Here is a 25,366-nt window from a genome sequence, read left to right on the forward strand (position 1 = left end):
ACAAAAAAGGGGGCTTCCCTGGTGGCACAGTGGTTGAGAGTACGCCTGCTGATGCAGGGGACACGGGTTCGTGCCCCGGTCCGGGAGGATCCCACATGCCGCGGAGCTGCTGGACCCGTGAGCCATGGCCGCTGAGCCTGAGCGTCCGGAGCCTGTGCTCTGCAGCGGGAGAGGCCACAACAGTGAGAGGCCCGCGTACCGCAAAAAACAAACAAAAAAAAACCAAACAAAAAAAAACACAAAAAAGCAAAGCCAGAGAGGCATCTTACAGCTCAGGGCAGCAGAATGAGCCCCAGAAAGGAAGAGTAGACAGGATTTTTGTTCAACATTTTTTCACCATTGATAAAACTGTAAGCATCATGTTTATCAAAGCAGTGAATTCCACAGGCTGTACGACATAGCTAACTCACTGAATATTGGAATTAGAACCAAAATCAACAAGATGAAATTGAACAGGAATAACAGGAACTGCTGTGTTTAGGTTGAGAATAGCAGTGACATAAGGTAAAACTGCTGGCCAGCAGTTCAGATAAAAAAGACCTCAGCATTTTTGTTCAACACAAGTTCAAGGATAGGCATTATGATGTAGTAGATGAAAAAACAAGACTTAGATTCAAACATACCCTATCTCAATTCCTGATTTCACCACTTAGGGAAAGAATGGGAGCTTATGGCAGACATCTGTGCTGGATTCCCATGCCAACCCTCCTAAGAGGTGACAGGCCCTGTAATGGGAGCCCTCTGAAGGCCACAGCAACTGACCACTAAAAAGCCTGCCTTGAGCGCCATGGTAAAAATCCCTGTGTCCAAGCTTGGTTCAGAAACTGTGGAGCCTCTTGCCTTCAAGGGACTGAATCAACTTAGGAAGCACAAGTGTGGTGGCCAGCACTGGACTTAGTGGGCTCAAGTCCAGTGCTCTTCTTGGGTACTTGAGCTCTAAGAGACCTTTAAGACTCTTGCACAACCAAGGAGCAGGGGCCAAGGGGGATTAGGATTACATTTCATGATTGAGATTGACTTTACTGGCTGCCAAATGGGTGGGGACATGTAGCAGATGGACCTGACATAGGGGAATAAATAAATATGACATTTATTTTCATCCAAATATTAGGGAGTATAATTCACACTCTACAAAGTTTAAAGGACTTGTTCAGTCAGACAGACTCAGACCAATCCCAACCATACCACTGCGATTTAACCTACTTTCCAAGCATCATTTCATTTATTTGCAAAAAAGAAAAAATAATGCCAAATTCACAAAGCTTTTAGGAGAATTACATGAGATAACGTGTGGTAAAAACCCTAACATATTTCTTAGTGTGGTATGGTTTCATTTTATACAAATATGAATTCTGTGGATTTAACATAGTGCAATAAAAAATATAAGACCCATTATATGGCAAAATTTGAAAAAAACATGAATCCCATTTTATATTTTTATTCTTATGTAGAAAAACATCTTGAATGGGTATCATTTGCTAATCACTAATTGGATGTGGAGAATAAAAATAAAAGGGGATGTTTAGGATGACCCTCACAGTTAAGATTTGGGTGACAAGTGATGATGCTGTTTACCAAGAAAGGCCAGGAATATGGAGGGGTGGGGAGAAGTCCCCCAAGGGCAGTAGGGAGGTGATGTTTTTAAGTTGGACAAGCTAGGGGTAGATTCTGTGGAACATTCAGGTAGAGGTGCTCAGCAGGTATTGCTGATAGTGGCCTGGGTGTCAGAAGAGAAAGCTGGCTGGAGATACATAGATTTGAAAGTCAGGAGTAAACAGCATATAACCTAAAGCATGTATTTGAAATCACCCAGGGATTGAGGATGGAATGAGAAGATCAAGAAGCAATGAGGTAGCCTTTACAAATACTATCATACAAGAAGTGAATAGGAACACATTATCTCTAGAGGAATTTTAAAAGGAATGTTCAGAGAGGTGGACAGAAAACCAGGAGGGAGTGTTGTCACTGAGGCTGAGTTTAAAGAGAGATTTTTCTTCAGTTTTTTAATTGAAGTATAGTTTTTTTTACAATGTTCTGTTAATTTCTGCTGTACAGCAAAGTGATTCACTTATACATGTAAATACATTTTTAATATTCTTTTCCATTATGGTTTATCATAGGATATTGAATATAGTTCTCTGTCCTATACAATAGGACCATGTTGTTTATCCATTCTATATAAAATAGTTTACATGTGCTAACCCCAAACTCCCAGTCCATCCCTCCCACACCCTCCTGCCCCTTGGCAACCACAAGTCTGTTCTCTTTGTCCATGATTCTGTTTCTGTTTCATAGATAGCTTCATTTGTGTCATTTAGATTCCACATATAACTGATATCATATGGTGTTTGTCTTTTTCTTTCTGACTTCACTTAGTTGATAATCTCTAGTTGCATCCATGTTGCTGTCAATGGCATTATTTCATTCTTTTTTTATGGCTGAGTTGTATTCCACTATATATATGTACCACATCTTCTTTATCCATTCATCTATCAATGGACATTTAGGTTGTTTCCACGTCTTGGCTATTGTGAATAGTGCTGCTATGAACACAGGGGTGCATGTATCTGTTTGAATTACAGTTTTGTCTGCATATATGCCTAGGAAGGACTGCTGGATCATATGGTAATTCTGTTTTTAGTTTTCTGGAGAACCTCTGTACTGTTCTCCATAGTGGCTGCACCATTTTACATTCCCACCAACAGTGTAGGAGGGTTCCCTTTTCTCCACACCCTCCCCAGCATTTGTTATTTGTAGACTTTTTAATGATGGCCATTGTGACTGGTGGTGGTACCTCATTGTAGTTTTGATTTGCATTTACAGAGAGATTTAATGCTAAAGAAGTTGTCATCCATGTCAGGTCACAGAAAGGTCAATAAAGTCATAACATTTTCATCAGCTGTTGAAGGTCAATGGAGAGTCTAGCTAGCACAACTTCAGTGGAAAAGTGGGAGCAAAGATGGGCTTCAGGAATGTCCATTTTAAAGGAGGTGATACTTGCACTGGATGCTGCCCTGATCAAATCACACTTGGAATATTTCTTCTAACTTTGGCACTGTTGAGTGTGAAGTACTGATTGGAGGAGATAGCCATTGCATGGGAGAAGAGAGGCAGGCACCAAGATTAGGTAGTGAAAGAGAAAAACAAATATCATGTATTAACGCTTATATGTGGAACCTAGGAAAATGGTACAGATGAACTGGTTGGCAGGGCAGAAATAGAGACACAGATGTAGACAACAAACCTATGGACAGCAGGGGGAAAGTGGCGGGGGGTTGGTGGTGGTGTGATGAATTGGGAGATTGGGATTGACATGCATACACTCATATGTATAAAATAGATAACCAGTAAGAACCTGCTGTATAAAAAATAAATAAAATTCAAAAAAAAATTAGGTAGTGAAAATAGAAGATAAATTAGAAGGCTCAGGAAAAACCAAACTGATAAGCCCTGTTGTATGGAAATTAGACAAAACGAAGGGGGCAGAGGCAGGAATATGGAGTGATTTATATTTTTTAACCACAGAAGTAACAGCAGCCAGGAACACAGTGTGGATCAGACCCCATGGGGTTGAGGGTCTCAGCATGGTGCACATTCCACACTCTATGACTCCAGCAAAGGATGCCTTCATGATGCAAACAGCATTATGAGGAAATCCTCAAGCTCTGAATAAACCCATAACTGGTCAGAGCCTTAAATGACCTGGGTATCTCTATCTGGGAGATAGAGCTTTCCATATAAAAGGATTAACTTGAACCTGGGTGCACGAGACCCACCCTGGGTGCTGTTACTCCCACTGATTCTCATCTGACTCAGTGTTGAGTAGTACGTCACATGAGTGAATATTCACATTGTCTAGTGTCGTTTTCTCTCACACTGCTACTTGAAGGGAAACCTCAGGGCCAGGATAAGGAGGGAGCTGAGTATAAAAGCACAGAGCGATCCAGGCCACCTATTACCTGGAGAGCTCCCCTGTATTGAGAAAGTTGGGCCCATTCAGGGTGGGGAGAAAACATGGTCCATACCACTCTATGAGGGACCTACAAATAGAGAATTCTCAGAAAATGGCAACCAAGATAGTAGCAGGAGTGGAAGAGGGAAGAGTTGAGACTAGAAACTGTGAGAGAAGAATAAACAGTTGACTGAACTGGGAATTTGTAACCACATAAGTACTAGAAAATAAAATCATAGCTATGTTTAATAATTGACAAATTTGTTCTTATTCCTTGTGGATGCAGCAGAAAGAACTAGGGACAAAGGGTGCTTGGGAAGCTGCTTTCTCTGCTTTGATATGAGAAACAACTTGCTAATTACATACCTACTCCTCCCCAAAAGGGAATAGAATGCACCCCAAAGTCAACAGCCTCTCAAGCACAGAAAGCGTTAGACCAGAGGCTGGATACACATTGCTATTACTGGAGATGCTTCATTTTCTTGGCCTCCTATTCCCATCTGAAAGCACTTCAGCAACACTCCAGGGCTCTGTCTCCACCCCTCCCATCCCCCCAGGAGAAGAGGAGGGATGTACCTGACTGGCGAATTTGGGAGAAATAACCAGGCCTACAGTTCAGCTCCCGGTCCACTCTGCCCTGACTCAAAAGCAAATGCATGCATCCTGGCTGCCCTCAGCAGCCTGAGGGAAGGCTGTGGTAGTCCAGGCTGTGCAGTGACTGAGGGTAAGTCTGTCTGATCCAGGTGTAAAGTACTGGCAAGTCACCTTGGTCGGTGTCTTAAGCCATGGTTTCCTACCATCTGTATCAGATAATATTTAGCTCTCCAGCTGTCTACTTCCCAACTGTTTCCAAACTCAGACAAGGAAGAGGGTGTTATTATATTGTGCCCTAAGACTCTAAGAATATCTGTGAGGAATACCATCCTGGGGGAAATGTTAGACCATATAACTCAGAAGTTGTTCTAAATGTAGGATTCTGTGACTCAATGAATTCTCAGATACTTCTAGGATCTTCTAACTTAGTGTCCAGTTGACACTAAATTCAAATTCAATGAATCTAAAATTAAATTTCTCTTCCCCCCACACCAGCTCACTCTCCCAACATTGTAGCACATCAAAAGTACAACTAGGGCTTCCCTGGTGGCGCAGTGGTTGAGAGTCCGCCTGCCGATGCAGGGGACACGGGTTCGTGCCCCGGTCCGGGAGGATACCACATGCCGTGGAGCGGCTGGGTCCGTGAGCCATGGCCGCTGAGCCTGCGCGTCCGGAGCCTGTGCTCCGCAGTGGGAGAGGCCACGGCAGTGAGAGGCCCGCATACCGCCAAAAAAAAGAAAAAAAGAAAAAAAGAAATTCCTGGGAATGAGACCAAGTTTGTGGCGGTGGGGCTGAAAGGGGAAAAAATCATTTCCCATTCATTTATTCAACCAACATTTATTGAGCATCTAGGGGTTATGAATTCAAAGCATGTAAGCCACCGTCCCTGTCCTCAAGGCACTTACAGTCCAAGAGGAAAACAGAAAATAGCCAGTTATAACAGACAGTAAGAAATGCTTCAGGGGCTCTGGGAACACATATGAAGAGTAACTAACCAAGACTAGGGGAGAGGACAGAAGATGAAAGGTAGCCTTTCTGGAAAAGATGGCATCTGAGCTGTGCCTAGACGGGAGGGAGCCAGTCAAAGAAGAGAAGGGGACCCTATACAGAAAGGGCATAATGGCTGGAGAGAGTGTCTTACACTTGAGTAGTAGGCTAGGGAACTCAGTATGGCTAGAGCCAGAGAGTCCTGTGGAGAAATGGTGCAGAATGAAGCTGAAAGGTAATGAGGGGGACAGAAAGGGCTTTGTGGGCAATGATAGAGCCGATGGGGAGTCAAGGAGAGATTTTAAGCAGGAAAGTAACACGAATAAATGTGACTTTAGAAAGACATCTCTGGTGGGCAAATGAAGAATGAGTTGGAAGGTCAAGGTCAAGAATAGATGCTGGAAGACCCAACTAAGGGTTGGGTCTTTATACATAGATATAGATATCTAGATATATCTAGGTATCTATATATATCACATTTTCCTTTATCCATTCATCTGTTGATGGATACTCAGTTTGTTTCCTTGTCTTGGCTAATTGTAAATAATGCTGCAGTGAACATGGGGCATCTTTTTGAGTTAGTGTTTTTGTTCCCTTCAGATAAATACCCAGAAGTGGAATTGCTGAATCATATGGTAGTTCTGTTTTTAATTTTTTGAGGAACTTCGATGTTTTTCATAGCGGCCACAACAATTTACATCCCCACCTTTGCTTTTGTGGTTCCTTTTAGTAAAGGTGTTCATCTTTTACCCTGATATATTTTCTTCACAGCATTTAATTCTATATGACATGTCCTTGTGTATTTGTTTCCTTGTTTGCTGTCTGATTCTTCACACTAAAATATAAGCCCCTTGAGAGCAAGGTATTTGTCTAATCCACCACTATTTCCCCAATACCTAAAACAAAGCCTTGTACATTGTAGGCGTTCAACATAGTTATTAAATAAATAAAATAAAATCTTTACTGAGCACCTGCTTGTGCCAACCTCTTAGGTGCTGAGGATAAAGAAATGTAAACAATCAATAAACAGAAACTTCAATTAAATAGATTTGGGAGACCAGAAAGGAGAGCTCTTACACCTGCAAGGATAGCAGAGCCCAACAGGAAGAACTCTTCTTTCCATGGCAAAGACTCAGGCAGGGAGAAGCCATGGGATCTTTGTTTACTTAGCCCTCCCAACTTCCTTTTCCTTCTTATAAAAGCGCTCTCCTTCCCTTGCCGTTGGGGGACTTGCGCAGGACTCATAATGGTTACAGACCTCCAACTGCAATTCTCTTCCGCTCCTGAATAAACACATCTTTGCTGGAGAATTGCCTGACAGTATATTTGTTTTAGGTCAACAGAAGTAATCAAAACAGATGTAATTCCAAAACCCCCAAAGCATACAATTTAGTGGGAGAGACAGACAAAAAAAACAAGAACACTATTAAAAATGATAGTTATGTACAATGAGAAGTGCTATAAAGGAAAAGAATAGGCCTTAGAGCAAGGATTGATTTTAGATTGAGTAATCAGGAGAGGTCTTTCCAATGGGGAACATTCTGAGACGTAAACAGAGACTTAGTCAAACTAACAGCAGATGGAGAAGAGTTCCCTATGGGATATGAGCATGGGCAAAGCCCTCTGTAGGATTTTCTGCATTCACTTCTTACATTTTCCTCTACTGGGATGCTTGTTTTCATCCAAGAGTCATAGATGTTTAAAGCTGGAAGTGATCCTAGAAGCTATCTAGCCCACCCTCATTTTACAGAAGAAACTACGAACACATACGTACTTTTTGCTGGGAATTTTCAAAGTCTTTAAACTGAGGGTAAGAGAACTTAGATGGCCTGTGGGAGGTCAGCAAGCTGACAGAACCAGCAGGGCTACGTTTAGAATCCAGTCTTCCTGACTTTCTCTTCAGTGGCTTCCTGTCATTCAGCCATCTAAATTCAATATATTAAAAATAGTAACTTCTGAGAAATTAGGTGTGCTGGGCATTGTTCTAAGCACTTTGTGTGTATTAACTCATTTAATCCTCACAATAGCAAGTGCAGGAGATATTATTATTATCCTTTCATTACAAATGAGACAGCTTAGAAACAAAAAATTAAGCAAGATGCCCAAGGTCATGCAGCTAGTGATGGAATCAGCTATTCAGACTCCAGAGCACACTCTCAATTTCCATGTAGCTGCCTCTTTATGTGCTGTAGTTTTTCATCTTACAAATGATGTATCATTTTGCAAGGGTGGTTCCTGCTAAAATTAATGTAGCATCTTCTACAATTTAAAAGTCATGAAAACTTTATATCAGAATCATTTGTAAACTTCTTAACTTAGGTAGTGTTACTGATTAGGGCTGAAGTGATGAAAGCCAGGTCTATGGGCACAGCAATCTTATACCCAAAATAAACTGATCCTAAAGCAATTTTTAGATGTTGGGCTTCATCTGCTTTTTCACCCACACCACAGATTGAGCCAACACACACATAGTTCTTTGATGGAGCAGTGTGGTTTTGGAAGCTCCCTTATCTGAAGTTCACGCAGTACATGCCTAAGAAACTTGGAACCACTCTGCTTTAGTGAATTGAGGTCAGACTGACCTCTGAGGTTATCAAAACATAAACTCAAGAAGTCATTGAGACCACTCTTTTGTTTTAGAATTCCAAGTAATTTAATCTAACAGGCCTGAACCATCTGGTTTCTCTCCTGCAACGTGGTACAAGTTTTAACGTTTTTCCAGGGACTTTATTCCCCAAGTGAGATGAGTCATCAACACTATAAAATCTGAAGGTGATTTTACAAGTCTTTGCAAGTCCACACACTATTATCTTTTACAAACAAACAAAAAGTTACAGTTGTTTAAAATGAAAGACAGCCCTAAGATACTACTTATATTATTAAACTAATCAAGCACTTTTTTATTTTAGGACAACTACATTACTTGACTAGATTATTTAGACTTTCCAAATTCATCAGCATAAGGGTTTTCTCTGTATTGCTTGTCAAACTACACACATACAAAAAAAAAAAAAACGTTGCATTTTCATGGAAAATGATCTTTGCCAAACTTCCCAAATAGCTCTGAGTTTGACTGATAGTGTATGAGCTCTACCATCTAACAAAGCCTTTCGTAATGGGTAAATGATACTAAGGAAACTGATAGTGAAACAGAACCTGACTTGTTTTCATGAGTTGATGCAACTGAACCTAAAAAGCAAGCCTACAGTTTTCCAAGTTAGGTTCAAATTGTATCGCAATAATTGAAACTGATTGCTGTTTTCAATTATTCCTTCAAAACATTAGGCAGTCTAAATATACAAATCACTATTTTGAAAACTAACACTTCCAAACACTTTAAAGTTTAGATCCAACTCACGTTACATTTTTATGTTTTGTTTCTTAAGTCCCTGAGAATTCATTGACCAGAGAAGTCACCAAATTAAATGCCATTTTAAAACTATGATTTAAAAAATTAATTCTGCAAATCTATTGCATTAATAAGCTTAATAAACCCAACTGTTTAAGACAGGAGTGTTAGAATCATTAATTTCCAATTTTATAATATTATATAAATTCACTCTTTTATTACCTATACATTTTAATGGATATTCTTGACAATTTATTTGATTGGGAAAAATTTGAGACTATCTCCAAAAATAATTCTGTGCTTTAGTGTCATGTCAAGATTGAGTAATTTTTAAAGTTCCTCTTGTATTTTTTTAAGGGTAGTACAACTAAACAGATGTATTGAATATAATGGTTCTTTTTTTTAAACATCTTTATTGGAGTATAATTGCTTTACAATGGTGTGTTAGTTTCTGCTTTATAACAAAGTGTGTCAGCTATACATATACATACATCCCCAAATCTCCTCTCTCTTGCGTCTCCCTCCCACCCTCCCTATCCCACCCTTCTAGGTGGTCGCAAAGAACCCAGCTGATCTCCCTGTGCTGTGCAGCTGCTTCCCACTAGCTATCTATTTTGAATATAATGGTTCTTAATTATTGTTTTTTGTCTCACAATTATTTTACTCATATGTACACATATTATAAATGATTATTTTACATATATCAATATAATTACATATATATGTGTGCGTATATATTCTTATTCTATTTCTTTAGAATTCTCCAAGAGGAAAAACCAGAGTGATATAGAGGCTATAATTTTACCCAAGTAGTCAGTAAAACCAGATTCTGGTCTCAGTTTTGTAGTTGTCTGGCTTTGGGGATGTCATTTAATTTCTCAGATCCTCAGCTGTCCCTCCTGAAAAAGGTCATAGCTCAGCACAAAAATCTCTATGTTCTTTTCTAGATCATGCTGTGGTTTGAGCACTCTGGTAGACTCTATAAATCTGATCCCAAAAGGCCTCAATATCATTCCACAAAGAGGTGGGGGTGAGAATTAGGGTGGAAGGAGGGACAGGAAGGCTGATCATAACCCATGACATGACATCATAAAGAAACATTTAAAATGCAAAAACTGGCAATGATTTTCATTGTCCTGAGCAAAATCCCCAGTAATTCTACATGTTTCCCATATCCTGATATGAGATTTTTCCAAAGTGAATCCAAACGTCAATTAATTCAACATAAACTCGTCTCTGTAAGTTTAGAGTTTTGTCGGGGTGATGAGAATGTGGAAGTCTTAAAAATCAAGGGCCAAGAGGGTTGAAACTGCCCAAGGTCGTATTGCTAGTGAGTAGCTAAGGCAAGATATGAACCTAGTTCTCCTGAGCCCTATGCCTGGACTTTTAATCATATTATCAAACCAAAAGACTTCTTATGAGAAAGCATGCAAGTTCATAGCTCATCATAACTGTTGAAGTTTCCATGTACAAGTTTCTGTTAGGGCCCGGATCACATTATAAAGTGGTTTACTGGCTCTGGGTTCTGTGGTTCTTTATTAGTTGACATTTTTGTTTCTCTGAACTGGAAGACAGAAGAGTATTAAACCAGAGTTCCTCTGCAGCAACTATGTAAAACATCTTCTTGTTTCTTATCTGTTGTAATTGCTATTTTGCTTTTTACTGAAACCAACATTTTTTTCTGACAAGGAGGAACGCCCTTTTAAATACTGTCTGATGACTGGCAGTTCAAATGCACCTTCAGTGAGGCTGATTGCCCAATTATCTCATCCAATCCCCCACTCAAAGTCCCCTCCTGCCCATAGCAATCTTGCAGTTAGACCTGGCCTAGTGACAAAGTTCTAACCTAAAGCACATCACTGAAATTCTTGACTGTGGGGTCTTGGGGAAACTTTGGCTTTCCTAATAAACAAAGGTAGGGAACCATTTGCCTTCTACCACTGTGATTTTCCCCCTTCTCCTGGCCTGCTGAATGAATATGAGGCTGGAAGAGGAGTAGCCATATTGGAACCATGAGACAATAAGCAAGAGGATACTAAGGACTGTGGAGTGAAAAGACAGAAAATTTCCACTTTTATTGGCATTATGGAGAACCAGCCCTGGATTGCCTTCCTCTGGACCTTGTGTTATAGGAGAAAAATAAGCCCTTATTTCTTTAAGCCCCACTATCAGTCAGGTTTTCCTATATTGGTAGGTGAAGGCAGTATAAGCTGATACCTTAGAGAATTACTAGACCCAGAATATTGTGCATAAAATAGCTACTTTGAAGCACACCGAAGTGTTTGCATCCAATCAGCTTCTGAGACTAGGGACTTAAATGTTTTTATGCTCTCCTTAAGTCATCTGTATGGAGGCCCATAAAAAGAAAGGTGCTGTGTTCTTAAGACCTAAAGATCTTTCAGAACCTTACCCCTTTTCTCTTCAATCAGCCCTAGGATTATTTTTCAGTGACTGAAAGCTTACCTTTTATGTCTATTCATCAATAATTGTTTAGAGATTTGACTGTCACAAGCACAAGAAACAGCCTGAGGAAAACTTTGATGTTTTTATTCTAGATCTGCACCATCTTTCTTAACCTTGAATTGGAGCAGCACAGTATAATTTCTTAAATGACATATTCATTCACTTGATAAATATTTTAAAATATTCTGTATGCTTGTAAATCAGGGAATATAATATGAATAAGACATACTCCTAGACATCCAGGAATAATCTAGTATGTGTATACCATTGAGTGCCTTGACTAACGGGCAACAAAACCATGTTGAGAAACTGTGTTGTATTTGAAGTTCATTATGCAACTTTCTGTCGACTACTCCTCACTGACTCAAAACTGATATTAATAATGGCCTGATAATAGCTTTCATCACTACCCATGGCAGAAATTAGAGAAAAACATCTAATATAAATATTCTACATTATATAGGCAAAATGCCCTTAGAACAGAAGAGGAAGCAAAGATGGGCATGGTTGGTACATTTGAAAAGAGGGTAGAGAGATCAGGAGAACAGGATTGAGGAAAGGGGTCAGGAAGTAAGTTGAAGGAGTTCCTACCTGATGGCATGTATTTTCTCAGTGAAGAAAGATGGAAAGTGAAGGTGAAGGTCACTGAAGTGGGGGATTTAGCATGAAAAACTGAAGAGTGGTCATAGTCTGCTCAGGGTACCATAACAAAATACCATAGATGAGGTGGCTTAAACAACAGAAGTGTATTTCTCATAGTTTTGGATGGTGGGAAGTCCGAGATCAAGATTGTGTCCAGTTTGGTTCCTGGTGGGAGTTCTCTCTTCTCTGCCTTCTTGCTGTGTACTCACATGGCGGAGAGAGAGCGCTGGCGTCTCTGCCTCTTCTTATACAGGCAACCACCCTATTGGATTAGGACCCCAACCTCGTGATTTAACCCTAATCATCTCTTCACAGGCCCTATCTCCAAATACAGTCACATTGGAAGTTAGGGCTTCAGCACAGGAATGGGGAGGGGAGGACACAAACATTTAGTCCATAAATAAGAGCTGAAACAGTCTCTGTAAGCAATGGAAGGAAGAGACCCATAGAAGGACAGACAGGCATTGTTTGGAGTGACTGAAGTTAAATACCACTCAGGAAAACCATCAACAGTCTTCCACTTCCAGCCACGATAAGGTAATGGTATGAAACTATCCTTCCCACCATATATAACTAGAGAAATGGACAAAATATGTGAAACAACTGCTTTCAGATGTTGGACAACAGTCATCACAATATTCGGATCTGTGAAAGAAGGAAAATAAATGAGATGAGACTTATGATAGCCCAGGCTTTCTGCATGGAGACATTTTTTGGCTACTTGTGAGAGAAAGAGTGCCAGGCAGTCTCACTAAGCCAAGGAGATAGAACCCCAGTGGGATTCAAGGATGTTGAGGTTGCTGGAATTTATCGGCAAAGTACTGGAAAAGTGGGAGTTACACAGAAAAGATAGCTTGAGAAGTCTGCATAGGGATCCTTGCATCTTTGCATTTTAAACAATGTGTGTGCAGGGGACACTCCATGAGGCTGAACAAAAAAGTGACTACTGGGGACAAAACATCTGTGGGGAATCTGTAAGCAGAACAACTACTATAGTTTGTACAGGATTGGAAAATTTGCAAATTGAGACAAATCAGAGTACAGACATGCCACAGAACACTTGGGGCATTCAGTAAAGACCCAGGAAGGTCACATGATAGGAGTAAGGAAAAACTAGCCTAGAGTATAAGTTATTCTAGTCTTTCCTTAACAAAGCTTAAGTAAAAGCTGAGAAAAGATGAAGCTTAGGGCTTCCCTGGTGGCGCAGTGGTTAAGAGTCCGCCTGCCGATGCAAGGGACACGGGTTCGTGCCCCGGTCCAGGAAGATCCCACATGCCGCAGAGCAGCTGGGCCCGTGAGCCATGACCGCTGAGCCTGCGCGTCCGGAGCCTGTGCTCCGCAATGGGAGAGGCCACAACAGTGAGAGGCCCGCGTACCACACACACACAAAAAAAGATGAATCTTATCTTCAAGTAAGTTAACTGACTACCAAAACCAGTTCAACACTTCTTAAAAATAACAACATAATATACTCAACAATGTAACTTACTAAACATCCAGCATATAATAAAAAAATTACTATATCTGTAAAGAAGGAAAATCTGACACAACACATAACCAAGAGAAAAATTTAGAATGTAAACACACAGAGAAATTACAGGGATAATAAAACTAGTAAACAAGTTCTTTAAAACAGCTGTTATAAAAATGCTCAAGGATTTCAAAGAAAAATGAGAGAGAAGTGGAGATTTTTTTTAATGAACCACATAAAACTTCTAGAGATGAATACAACATCTATAGTGAAAAAATTCACTGGAATGGCTTAATAGCAGATTAGACACTGACTTTTTTTTTCCCTAAACAAACACTGTTTAATTATTTTGGAGGGAGGCAGTCAATAAAAACAAAAAAATCCCTACTATAAAACTAGGCAAATGCCACTAACAACCAATGATTTTCTTGCTGTACATTATGAGGAAGTTATAGTTTATTGTGCCCTTCCTCTCTGCATCTTTCTGAGATGTTTCTTAACTCAGAATTGACTCATGCATTTTTATCCCCTTTTAAGGTAGTTGAAGAAAAAGGAGGTTAACAAAAGCTAGTAAGAATTTTAAAATATGCTAAGTTCATCCTACTTACAAAATTCAGCAGTATGTTGCAGGCTATCTATTATGCAAATGGTTGGTGCCCTTTTTTTGCCAGTTTTGGTGAGTAATTAAACAGAAGTTAATGGCTTTTTAAAGACAGTTGTATATTTACTGTGCTGAACTTGAAGACATAGCAATAAACACTATTCATAATGAAGCACAGAAAGAAAAAAAAAGGCTTAAAAAATGAACAGGAACTCAATGAAATGTGGGACAATATTAAGTTGTTTAATATATGTGTAATCGTTCCAGAAAGAGGAAGAAGACAGAAAAATATTTGAAGAAATAATGGCTGAAAAATATAAACATGTATATCCAAGAGTTCAATGAATTCTAAGAAGGATAAACACAAAGAAAACTACAAGGCATATCAAAATCAGATTGCTAAAGATTCAGTAATAAAAAGAAAAATCTTCAAAGCAACCAGAAAGAAAAAGACACATACATACAAAGGAAGAAAAAAAATATTCCACTGATTCCTCATTTAAAATAATGCAATCCAGGAGACAATGGAATGACATCTTTTAAATGGAATGAATGAAATTTTTAAAAACCTGTCAGTCTAGAAGTCAATGTCTAGAGAAAATCTCTCTCAGAAACAGAGTAAAAATAAAGACTTTTTCAGAGAAATACAAGTTGAGAAAATTAAACACCAACAGACAGACCTGTGCTTCAAGAAATGTTAAAGGAGGTTCTTCATGCTGAAGGAAAATAGTTCCAGATGAAAACTCAAATCTAAACCAAAAGAAAGAAGACCAGAATCAACCTATCTGTGGAAAAATAGAAAATACTTTTTTCTGAGTTTTAAATTTCTTTAAAAGATAATGAACCCTGGGCTTCCCTGGTGGCTCAGTGGCTAAGAATCCACCTGCCAATGCAGGGAACACGGGTTCGAGTCCTGGTCCGGGAAGATCCCACATGCCGCGGAGCAACTAAGCCCGTGCGCCACAACTACTGAGCCTGCGCTCTAGAGCCCACAAGCCACAACTACTGAAGCCTGCTTGCCTAGAGCCCATGCTCCACAACAAGAGAAGCCACCACAGTGAGAAGCCTGTGCACCGCAACAAAGAGTAGCCCCCACTCTCCGCAACTAGAGAAAGCCCGCGCACAGCAGCGAAGACACAACCCAGACAAAAATTTAAAAAATAAAATAAATTTATATTAAAAAAAAAGATAATGAATCCCTTCCACTACCCTTTCGCTTTCTTCTTTCAATACAATTCAGTCCTAAAGCCATTAGATTGGCCCAAGCAAAGCAGGCATCCATGCCAGGGTAAGGGACGCAGAGGGGGCTCTTTTGGCCTAGAACAGGGCATCAGAACTAGGGTACATAAAGGGGAGCATCCACTCAGTGGAGCAGCCTTCCTTGCACAAAACAGGTGAGGAGGGTGTCCCCAAGGAGGAATGTCCCAGAGTAGACTATCAGAGCCCCAGTGGAAAAAGGAAGACAGATGAGGAAGCATGGCTCACTGTGGGATGCTGGAGCCCAAAGTAGATGGAGCCCAAGAAGAGGACATCTGCCCTGCACAGGCAGTCAGAGAACAAGCAGACTGAGAAGGGCCTTCGTCCACATAGAAGTATAATGTAAGATGTCGAAGTCTGCAAGGAACGAGGAGGAAGTCTCTAAGGAGGGGCAGCCACTGTGGGATGTCAGAACCTGAGCAGGACAAGGAGGGGGAACCAAGGAAGTGAAACCCTGTGTAACATACCAGGAGCTAAGTGGGATGTGGAGAGTGGCTCTACTGGGGGAGGAGGGGGGCATGTGGTGACAGAGCCTATTCAGTATAAGGTGGGCATCCCCAAAGAGGGGCAGCCCACGCATGGAGCGTCAGAGCCTGAGTAGGGTAAGGAGGGCACCTACATAGGAAGGTACTCAGTGCAGGGCGTGTTAGCCCAAACAGAGTTAGAAAGGCAACTACGTAGGAGGAAAAGCAACTGGCATAGGATGTCAGAGCCCAAGCAGCGTGAGGAGGGCCTCTGCATGGCGAGGGATGTCAAAGCCTGAGCAGGATGAGGAAGGTAGCCACACAGGGAGGGAACAGTGGCAGCCACGTGTGTGACTGCTTACACACAGGGGGGGTGATCAAATAAGTAAATACATGAGGAATAATGAGAGCTGGGATTCTTACTGTTGGAGAAGGACATTGCAGATATGTAACAGGAGAAGACTAGTATGAGCCGTGTGGTGCTAAATTGGACCTGGAAGTATCCACATACAGTTTAGGTTTAGTTTAGGTTTTTTTTTTTTTTTTTTTTTTTGCGGTACGCGGGCCTCTCACTGTTGTGGCCTCTCCCCGTTGCGCTCCGGACGCGCAGGCTCAACGGCCATGGCTCACAGGCCCAGCCGTTCAGCGGCATGTGGGATCTTCCCGGACCGGGGCACGAACCCATGTCCCCTGCATCGGCAGGCGGACTCTCAACCACTGCGCCACCAGGGAAGCCCTATTTTAGGTTTTTTAGGTATATAGAGGTACATAGATACGGGGGGAAATATGTATATGTGTGTTCCTACTTACAGTCTCTAGTTCTGTCTACTGAGAAGGCATGGGAGAAGTAACACTTCAATGGTGATGAACACAGATGGAGTTCAAATCTTGGTTCCTATGTGCAATTCTCCATTAAAAAGGATTCAAAATAAATAAATAAATAAAAGGATTCAAAGAGTCCTAGAGAAATGACCTATCCAGGGTGGAGCATGTAAAGTACAAGAGGAGCCTGGGACATCATGCTGTGCTATAAAGTAAGGAAGTGCTCAGAGGGTGATAGTTATACATCAAAGGGACAGAGAAGACAACCTGAAAGGACTCCCACTGAATCTGGAACAATTTGAGCACCAAAATAAACAGTGATAGTAATGGGTTATAACCCATTGAATAAAATAGAAAACCATGAGTCCATACTGATATAAATAAACTAAAAGTTTGATGAGGAATGGGTATATTTGTATAATTGTAAAGTACCTACCCACGAAATGCACATCCATTACAAAGGGGGCAACTGAATAGTGGAGAAGCCTAGCAGACACCACTTTCAACAAGCAGCCACCATGAAATCACCAATCCTGGGCAAATCCAAATCCTGTGCCACTGATAGGATGCAGTGAGAAGAGCACGGCATGATGTCTGTGGTATTTCCAGCAAAAAGGCAGAACCCAGATCTATTCTTGAGGAAACATAAAACAAGCTCAAATTAAGAGATCTTCTACAGTAAACCTGGCCTGATCTTCATGTCAAGGGAATGAAAATTAAAGAAAGGCAGACTAAAGGAGAGGAAAGGCCATGATAATCAACTGTTCTGTGTGATTCTGGACTGCATCCTTTTACATTATTGGGACAACTGGGGATACCCAAATTAGGTCCGAGGATTTTGATGGCTGACTGTAAGAGGGTGCCCTTGGTTTTTTTTTTTTGTTTTTTTGTTTTGTTTTTTTTGCGGCACGCGGGCCTCTCACTGTTGTGGCCTCTCCCATTTCAGAGCACAGGCTCTGGATGCGCAGGCTCAGTGGCCATGGCTCACGGGCCTAGCAGCTCCGCGGCACGTGGGATCCTCCCAGACCGGGGCACGAACCCGTGTCCCCTGCATCAGCAGGCAGACTCTCAACCACTGCGCCACCAGGGAAGCCCGATGCCCTTGTTTATAGTAAATACACCAATAATATTTAGGGGTGATAGGGCATCATGTCAGCAACTTACTCCCAACTATTTCAGGAAAAAGAGTTCTTTGTGTTGTACTTGCAACTTTTCTGTTTGAGATTGTTAAAAATGAAAAATACATGCTGAATAAAATATAATTGACCGTTTAAAGCAAAAATAAGTTCTAATGTAGGGTTTATAAATACATAGAAATAAAATGCATCAATAATAGCATGAAGCACAGGAGGGGGGAAGTGAAAGCATACTCTTGTTAGGTTCTTACATCCTATGTAAAGGGATAAAAAATTATTCTAAGGCATAATGTGCAATAAATTAAAAATGCAGCTGCTTACAATGTAAATAAAGAAACAGCAGTCAAAACGTAGGAGTTCAAAGACAAAAAGCAGCTGCATAAGTGTAGGAAGGAGTGTGATATGGCTTAGAAAAATAGCTAAGAATGACATATTAATATGACACAAAAAGAGAAACAATTAGGGCAACAGTAATAGACTCTGTTACTTAAAGCTTTAAAATTTATCTCATCAAAAGACTCCATGGGGGCTTCCCTGGTGGCGCAGTGGTTGAGAGTCCGCCTGCCGATGCAGGGGACACGGGTTCGTGCCCCGGTCCGGGAGGATCTCACATGCCGCGGGGTGGCTGGGCCCGTGAGCCATAGCTGCTGAGCCTGCGCGTCCAGAGCCTGTGCTCCGCAACGGGAGAGGCCACAACAGTGAGAGGCCCGCGTACCGCAAAAAAAAAAAAAAAAGACTCCATGGGCAAAATTGAAAGCAAGCATCAAGTGTAGGGGAAAAAATCTCAAATACATTCCAGGCAAAGGGTGAATATTACCAGTATATAAAGAGCTATTATGAACTGTTAGAAAATTATAAGAATTCCAATTTAAAAACAAGCAAGAGATGAGCAGGCAATTTATAAAGAGGAAACAGTGGAGAAAAATGTCCTCATCCTAACTCTATACCATACATAAAGTGCAAGATTAGATATAAATATAGGTATAGATATCTTGTTTCGCAAAATAACCTGAGCTCAAGTCTCTACATTTAGAAGGATGGATTTAATACATGGAATTTTATAATGTAAATCTGCCATCAACCAGAATAAGACGATATTTTACAACTATCCCACCATTTATCAGGTAGTCCCACAAAGTAGAAATTGCTTATTTATCAAAATAGGAAAGAATATAACCAGTAGTTGGAATTATGGCTTATATTTCAGAGATCAATTCAATGAGTTGTAAGCTATAGATACCTGATTCTTGTTGTTATGAACTCATGATCTATGGAAGAAAGATGATAGGCATAAATATTTTAACTAACTGAAAGGTGCAATATGACAAGCCCCATTTATATTCTGGGGTGTAGGTATAACGTAAAGATTAAAAGATTAGGGGGCTTCCCTCATGGCACAGTGGTTGGGAGTCTGCCTGCCACACGGGTTCGTGCCCCGGTCTGTGAAGATCCCACATGCCGTGGAGCGGCCGGGCCCGTGAGCCATGGCCACTGAGCGTGCACGTCTGGAGCCTGTGCTCCGAAAAGGGAGAGGCCACAGCAGTGAGAGACCCGCATACCACAAAACAAACAAACAAACAAACAAAAAAAGATTAAAAGATTAGGGATTAGAGATTAAAAGCTAAGCATTGGGTTATCTAAAATCTATTGTACCTTAAATGACAATATATGCTTGAAGGAGGAAGACAGGCATTCCTTTCATTCTTATTTACTATAGCTTTAATTTCTCCATTTTTGATTGTTATAACAATTTACAGCCATCCAAATTGATGACTTCCAAAAAATGAAATAGCCCAAAGCTAGTTGTAAAAAAATATTTTTCTTCGGGCCTCCCTGGTGGCGCAAGTGGTTGAGAGTCCGCCTGCCGATGCAGGGGATACGGGTTCGTGCCCCGGTCTGGGAGGATCCCATATGCCGCGGAGCGGCTGGGCCCGTGAGCCATGGCCGCTGAGCCTGCGCGTCCGGAGCCTGCGCGTCCGGAGCCTGTGCTCCGCAACGGGGGAGGCCACAACAGTGAGAGGCCCGCATACCGCAAAAAAAAAAAAAAAAAAAAAAAAAAAAAAATTTTTCTTCAAAATATGGCTTCCATCATTCATGCAAGGTTCATAAAACCACTCTTTAAACAAACATTGTGAAAATAACTAGTTAAGACATATGAATTCATACGAACCTGTAATACTGTTCTTTTGGGTAACTGTGAAACGTCAAATTCAGGATTCTCACCTACAAGAAAGACTTCAGACACATTTTGTTCAGGAGAAATGTATTCTTCTTTAGAATTTACTCTGAGTTTTAACTTGCTTCTCCATTTTTTTAATTGAAGTTCATGCTTTAACATCTGCCATGAAAATAATTTACAAATTCCATGGAACTCTTGTAAGGATTAAATGAGATGATACATGTAAAACACAATGCTTGATACAATCATAGCACCAATTAAACATTATTTATTATCATCATTGTCATTATATAAATTATCATTACATAGCATGTGTAATAATGTGTAGTCTCTGAATCACCATTATAGATCATTTCCACCAGTTGTCATACAACATTGACATAGGCAGTCACCTTGAAGATGTGGTCCAGCCTTCTCTTTTAGAGATGAGGAAGCTGAATCCCAGAGAGTCAAGGTTCTGGTAATGCCAGAACTGGTATGTGGGGCATGGAAGGGTGAGGGTTAGCATGGAACTATAGAAGGAGAGTTAGGGGAATTCCCCAGCGGTCTGCTGCTTAGGACTCTGTGCTCTCACTGCCTAGAGCCTGGGTTCAATCCCTGGTCGGGGAACTAAGATCCCACAAGCCACATGGTGTAGCCAAAGATGAAAAAAATAAATTAAAAATAAAAATAAATAAATATTTTTAAAAAGAGAGAGAGTCAGAAGGAAAGAATTTGGAGAATTGCCTAATCTATCATTACAGGAAGTCCCCATTTTAACTTTCAATACATTCCTTAAAACTGCATAATCAAGAAAACACCCACAGGGTAAATAAATGTTGTGCCCATACAAACACACACACACACACACGATTTTGGTGTAATATATGGATATATTAGAGCCTAAGGAAGAGCACACACTGGAGAGCTAGTACATACAAGTGTTCCCTGCCTCTCCTCCCAGCAGACACCTGCCATCCTCACTCCACCCTAGTGAATACTGGCCTAGGAATATTGTTAGACCAAGATATCACAGAGCTAAAAGAGAACATTTTCTCTAACTATTTAATACATATCTATATTGAGGATATTATTATCATATATATTTATATATATCAACTACTACAAAACATTGTGCTCAGTGTATGAGGATGGTTAAGAGAACAATACGGCCTGCTCTCAGGGATGTTCAGTTTAAGGGGATGGAAAAGGGGCAACCTGGTCATGCACAGTTACCTTTTCACCATTAGACAATCAATGACCAGGCTAGGGGCCAGGTCAAAACATTAGCTTAGCAGCCGCATAGCACAGGGAGATCAGCTCGGTGCTTTGTGACCGCCTGGAGGGGTGGGATAGGGAGGGTGGGAGGGAGACGCAAAAGGGAGGGGATATGGAAACATATGTATATGTATAACTGATTAAATTTGTTATAAAGCAAAAAATTTTTAAAAAAAAATAAAAAATAAAAAAATTAGCTTAGTACAAAAAGTGGTGGAAAACACAGAACGACCAGACTAAAACAGTGGTACCCAAAGTACAACCATTTAACTGGCAACGTTGAAAATGTAGTCCACAAAAGGCAGGTGCTAGAGGACATCCGGTAAGAACACCAGTTCAATACCAGGGGATGATAAACTTTTAGAGAGCAAGAATGATCAGTGCTTTATGCGTCTCAGTCTCCTCCGCAGACTCTAGCACTGTTTCAAGCATTATGTGAGTAATAAATCTTTTCTTACTCTCTTGGTACATACGTAGTATCGTCAGTGTCAATATCTGAAACAATCTGGGGTGAGAGGCACTGATCTTCCCCTCCACAGGGCAACCATAAAACAGGGGGGTTGATTTCTTCCTATTTTTTTCCTTCCTATTTATCCCAACTTTGTATTTCAAAGAATATTAATAAAACGTTACCTACTAAATAATGTAACTACAAAAAATTCCAGCATGTTTCTATGTCTGTTCCTACTAGTTACTATGAATATTCTAAAACAACATTAAATGATAATATACTGTACTGATAGCTAAAGCAAACTAGAGATACTTTTAAGTTTGGAGGAGTTTGCTTGGATCCTCTGTTTTGATTGATTTAATTCCTAATGGGTGTCCCAGTTAAGAATGATCCTTTAAATTTAGCAATTTAGTAGTTTAAAAAATAATTTAGGGCCTCCCTGGTGGCGCAAGTGGTTGAGAGTCCGCCTGCCGATGCAGGGGATACGGGTTCGTGCCCCGGTCTGGGAGGATCCCATATGCCGCGGAGCGGCTGGGCCCGTGAGCCATGGCCGCTGAGCCTGCGCGTCCGGAACCTGCGCGTCCGGAGCCTGTGCTCCACAACGGGGGAGGCCACAACAGTGAGAGGCCCGCATACCGCAAAAAAAAAAAAAAAAAAAAAATTTAGTATTAAGATTATAATTTATTAAATTGAATGTTGAAAAAGAATAAATAGCAATTTAATCTTATCTAGAAAAGAATAAATTTAGTCTTTATCATTTATTTCTCTGTTATAATCATATCAAACAGTTTCTCTTCCACTTTAGACATCTATATCCACCTAAACACTTGCTTAAACAAAAAATCTTGGTGTCTTTATCAATAAATTTAAACAAAATGTTAAAAAGATTTTTCCTTGATGTTCATAGTTGAAATGAAACAACAGAATATTTTAGGAAATATTTTGGGTAGCTGAGGTGACATTTAAATTACTAAGTTAAAAGAACAAGGACCCCATTAAAAGTGTATAATATTCAGGACTTTAGTGTTTTCCACACAGCATTATTATCTGAGGCAACATCAATGTAGCAGCAAAATTCAGTTTCTAAAAAAATTGTTTCCAATATGCCACACCAGCTCATCGTCTCTCTTTTTTACTTGTGTCTTGCTTTATCCCTCCATTTAGTTAGGATAATTATCAGCTTGTAGCAGTAGAACATCTGTTGTACCCGCAGTCGTGTATCTGAAGAAAGTGCATTAGATTACTGTATATAGTTAAAGCTGCTCTAAAAAAACAAAGTGTTTAAGACTCTATCATGTTTATAATATGAACCAATGTTGCATCTGATAGTTTTTTATTTTAATTACATATGAAATTACTTTTGACAGCAGTAGACAGTACTCCTGAGACTTTATTAACCTGTAAACATCACCTTTGCCCTTATAAATTAAGATATAATAGATGCAATAAAATGTCAAGATATATATAATTTCTTTTTTAACAAATCTGTTCTTTATAAAACCAGAACTTCCAAATTTATTCATAGAAATACAATCATGAGGTAGTATTCTGATTTAGTTAAATACCCTATGATTAAATAGATTGTTTTATATATATATATATATATATATATTTTTTTTTTTTTTTCCTAACCAGGGGGCCAAAGCTCAAACATAGGGGCCAGGCTGGGAAGGAGGATGATTAAGGCAGGCCCTGGGGACACTACTCTTAGATAATTGTTTCCTCTCAGAAATAGAGACCCACTACCCTTATGTTAAAACCATCAGAGGGTCCACTCTGAGGTACCAACAGGAGACAATCAAGAGGAAATGATTCTCTGATTTGCAGCAGCCATAAACAAATCAGTATCTAGTGAGCTGGATAAAATCTCTATTCTTGCTCCTAAGAGCACATACATGCGCTGTCCACTCATTACAACTATCAAGGGTTTAAGTAAAACTTAAACTTATTTTTCTTTAAGTTTTCTCAGGTATTCATTAAATGAAATATCTATAAAGAATGAAGAGCTCTCTACAAAAAATAGTCAGTTTTGATATCTATCTATCTATCTATATCTATACTAGCTCTCTGTTATGTAAAAAAGTTAATAGTAGATCCCTATTTACATTGAAACTTGTATATATATATCACACAAATACATATAGAATTTTATTTTAAATATGCCTATTTTCTATTACACTAAAACCCTTTGAGACATATCTCATTAAATATTTTAAATTAGTGGCTTTATATTTCATGACAATCCTCTAGACATAAAAATAATAAAAAATTCTTTAGTACAAATTATGTTTAACTGTTAAGTTTGTTGAAACTTTGGATACATGAAAACAAAAAACCAGTTGTTACTATGTAAGGATTTACCTTTAAGTCGTTCTTTTCGACCTTTCACATAAGAGTGCCAGTGATGAAATACACATTTTTAAAGTCTGAAATTGTCATATTCTATTGATTTTTCCATTTTTTCAGCCAGAAGTTCATCTTCATTTGTAGGAGGTATTGCTATCTCTCTCCATGTGCTGTAAGCAGAAAATACAGAAACATAATATTTTGATGTTATAGCAATACATTAGTAAATAAATAGAGAGAGAGAAAAAATACACTGGGCTTCCTTTACCTCCTCAAAAACCACAGCATGAAAGAAATTGTTATTTTTATTGTTTTATTTACAGCCAGTCCTTGCATTTCCTTTAAGCTTGCACTTCCCTTGTCTACATTTCTAAAGCCCAGAAAGCTCTGAAATCCAAAAGTTTTTCTTTTTTTCATAACCTATTTAAGGGCAAAGCTAGACCTGACCTAAACTAATTTTGCAACAAAACCTCTCTGAATCTGACACATAGCTGTTCATAGTCTTTCTTCATTTTACTTAGTAAGAATATGCGTATATGTTTTACTGTTGAAATACTAATATGTTCAGATATGTTTGGTTCCAACGTGCCATCCCAGACACCACTGAACATGTTATACAGTACACAGTATGTGCAGAGATTTCCTTTCTAAAAATTTTTCTTAGAAAGGGAATCTAGATTCCAAAACATGTTGTCTCCAAGGGCTTCAGATAAGCGGATTGTGGACCTATACTTTCAATTTTGAAGTTCTATTAAAAAAAAAAAAGTGACACCTCAAAGAAGTAAAGAACATCTTTTAAGTAAAAACCAATTAAATATAAAAGAAATATATAATACAAAATTGTGGAAACAAGATTAAATAGGTAGGGACTTCCGTGGTGGCACAGTGGTTAAGAATCCGCCTGCCAATGCAGGGGGACACGGGTTCGAGCCCTGGTCCAGGAAGATCCTACATGCCGTGGAGCAACTAAGCCCATGCGCCACAACTACTGAGCCCACGCACCCTAGAGCCCGTGCTCCACAACAAGAGAAGCCACCACAATGAGAAGCACGTGCACCGCAACGAAGAGTAGCCCCCGCTCGCTGCAACTAGAGAAAGCCCACCGGCAGCAACGAAGACCCAATGCAGCCAAAAATAAACACATTAATTAATTAATTTTAAAAAAGATTAAACAGGTAAAATCAGCACAACTGGCCAAAAGTGATGTTCTTCACATGGAGAATGTCAAGAATAAGAACACAAAGAGGAAGAAATAGTGTATAAAAATCATGTTCTTACTAAAAGTGGGTCTTCAGTAAACGTCCAGTATAAAAAGTACATGCTTTTATCATAAATTCTGGAGTCACCTAAAATAAAGAAAGAATGAAATAACAAGCATTAGAAATCAATGGAATG

The 25,366-nt window shown here is 39.8% G+C and overlaps 1 protein-coding gene across 1 annotated transcript in view; it reads right to left on the reverse strand.

Moving 5' to 3' along the window:
- FBXL13 (F-box and leucine rich repeat protein 13) overlaps window positions 1-25,366 on the reverse strand; it is a 191,738-nt gene that overhangs the window by 143,281 nt on the left and 23,091 nt on the right. Inside the window, 5 exon segments of the mRNA XM_060108846.1 lie at window positions 19,909-20,076; window positions 22,738-22,760; window positions 22,763-22,846; window positions 23,987-24,141; window positions 25,250-25,317. Coding sequence (XP_059964829.1) covers window positions 19,909-20,076; window positions 22,738-22,760; window positions 22,763-22,846; window positions 23,987-24,141; window positions 25,250-25,317 — 498 coding nt within the window.

This window comes from Mesoplodon densirostris, chromosome 9 (genome assembly GCF_025265405.1).
Source record: "Mesoplodon densirostris isolate mMesDen1 chromosome 9, mMesDen1 primary haplotype, whole genome shotgun sequence".
NCBI classification, from domain to species: domain Eukaryota; kingdom Metazoa; phylum Chordata; class Mammalia; order Artiodactyla; family Ziphiidae; genus Mesoplodon; species Mesoplodon densirostris.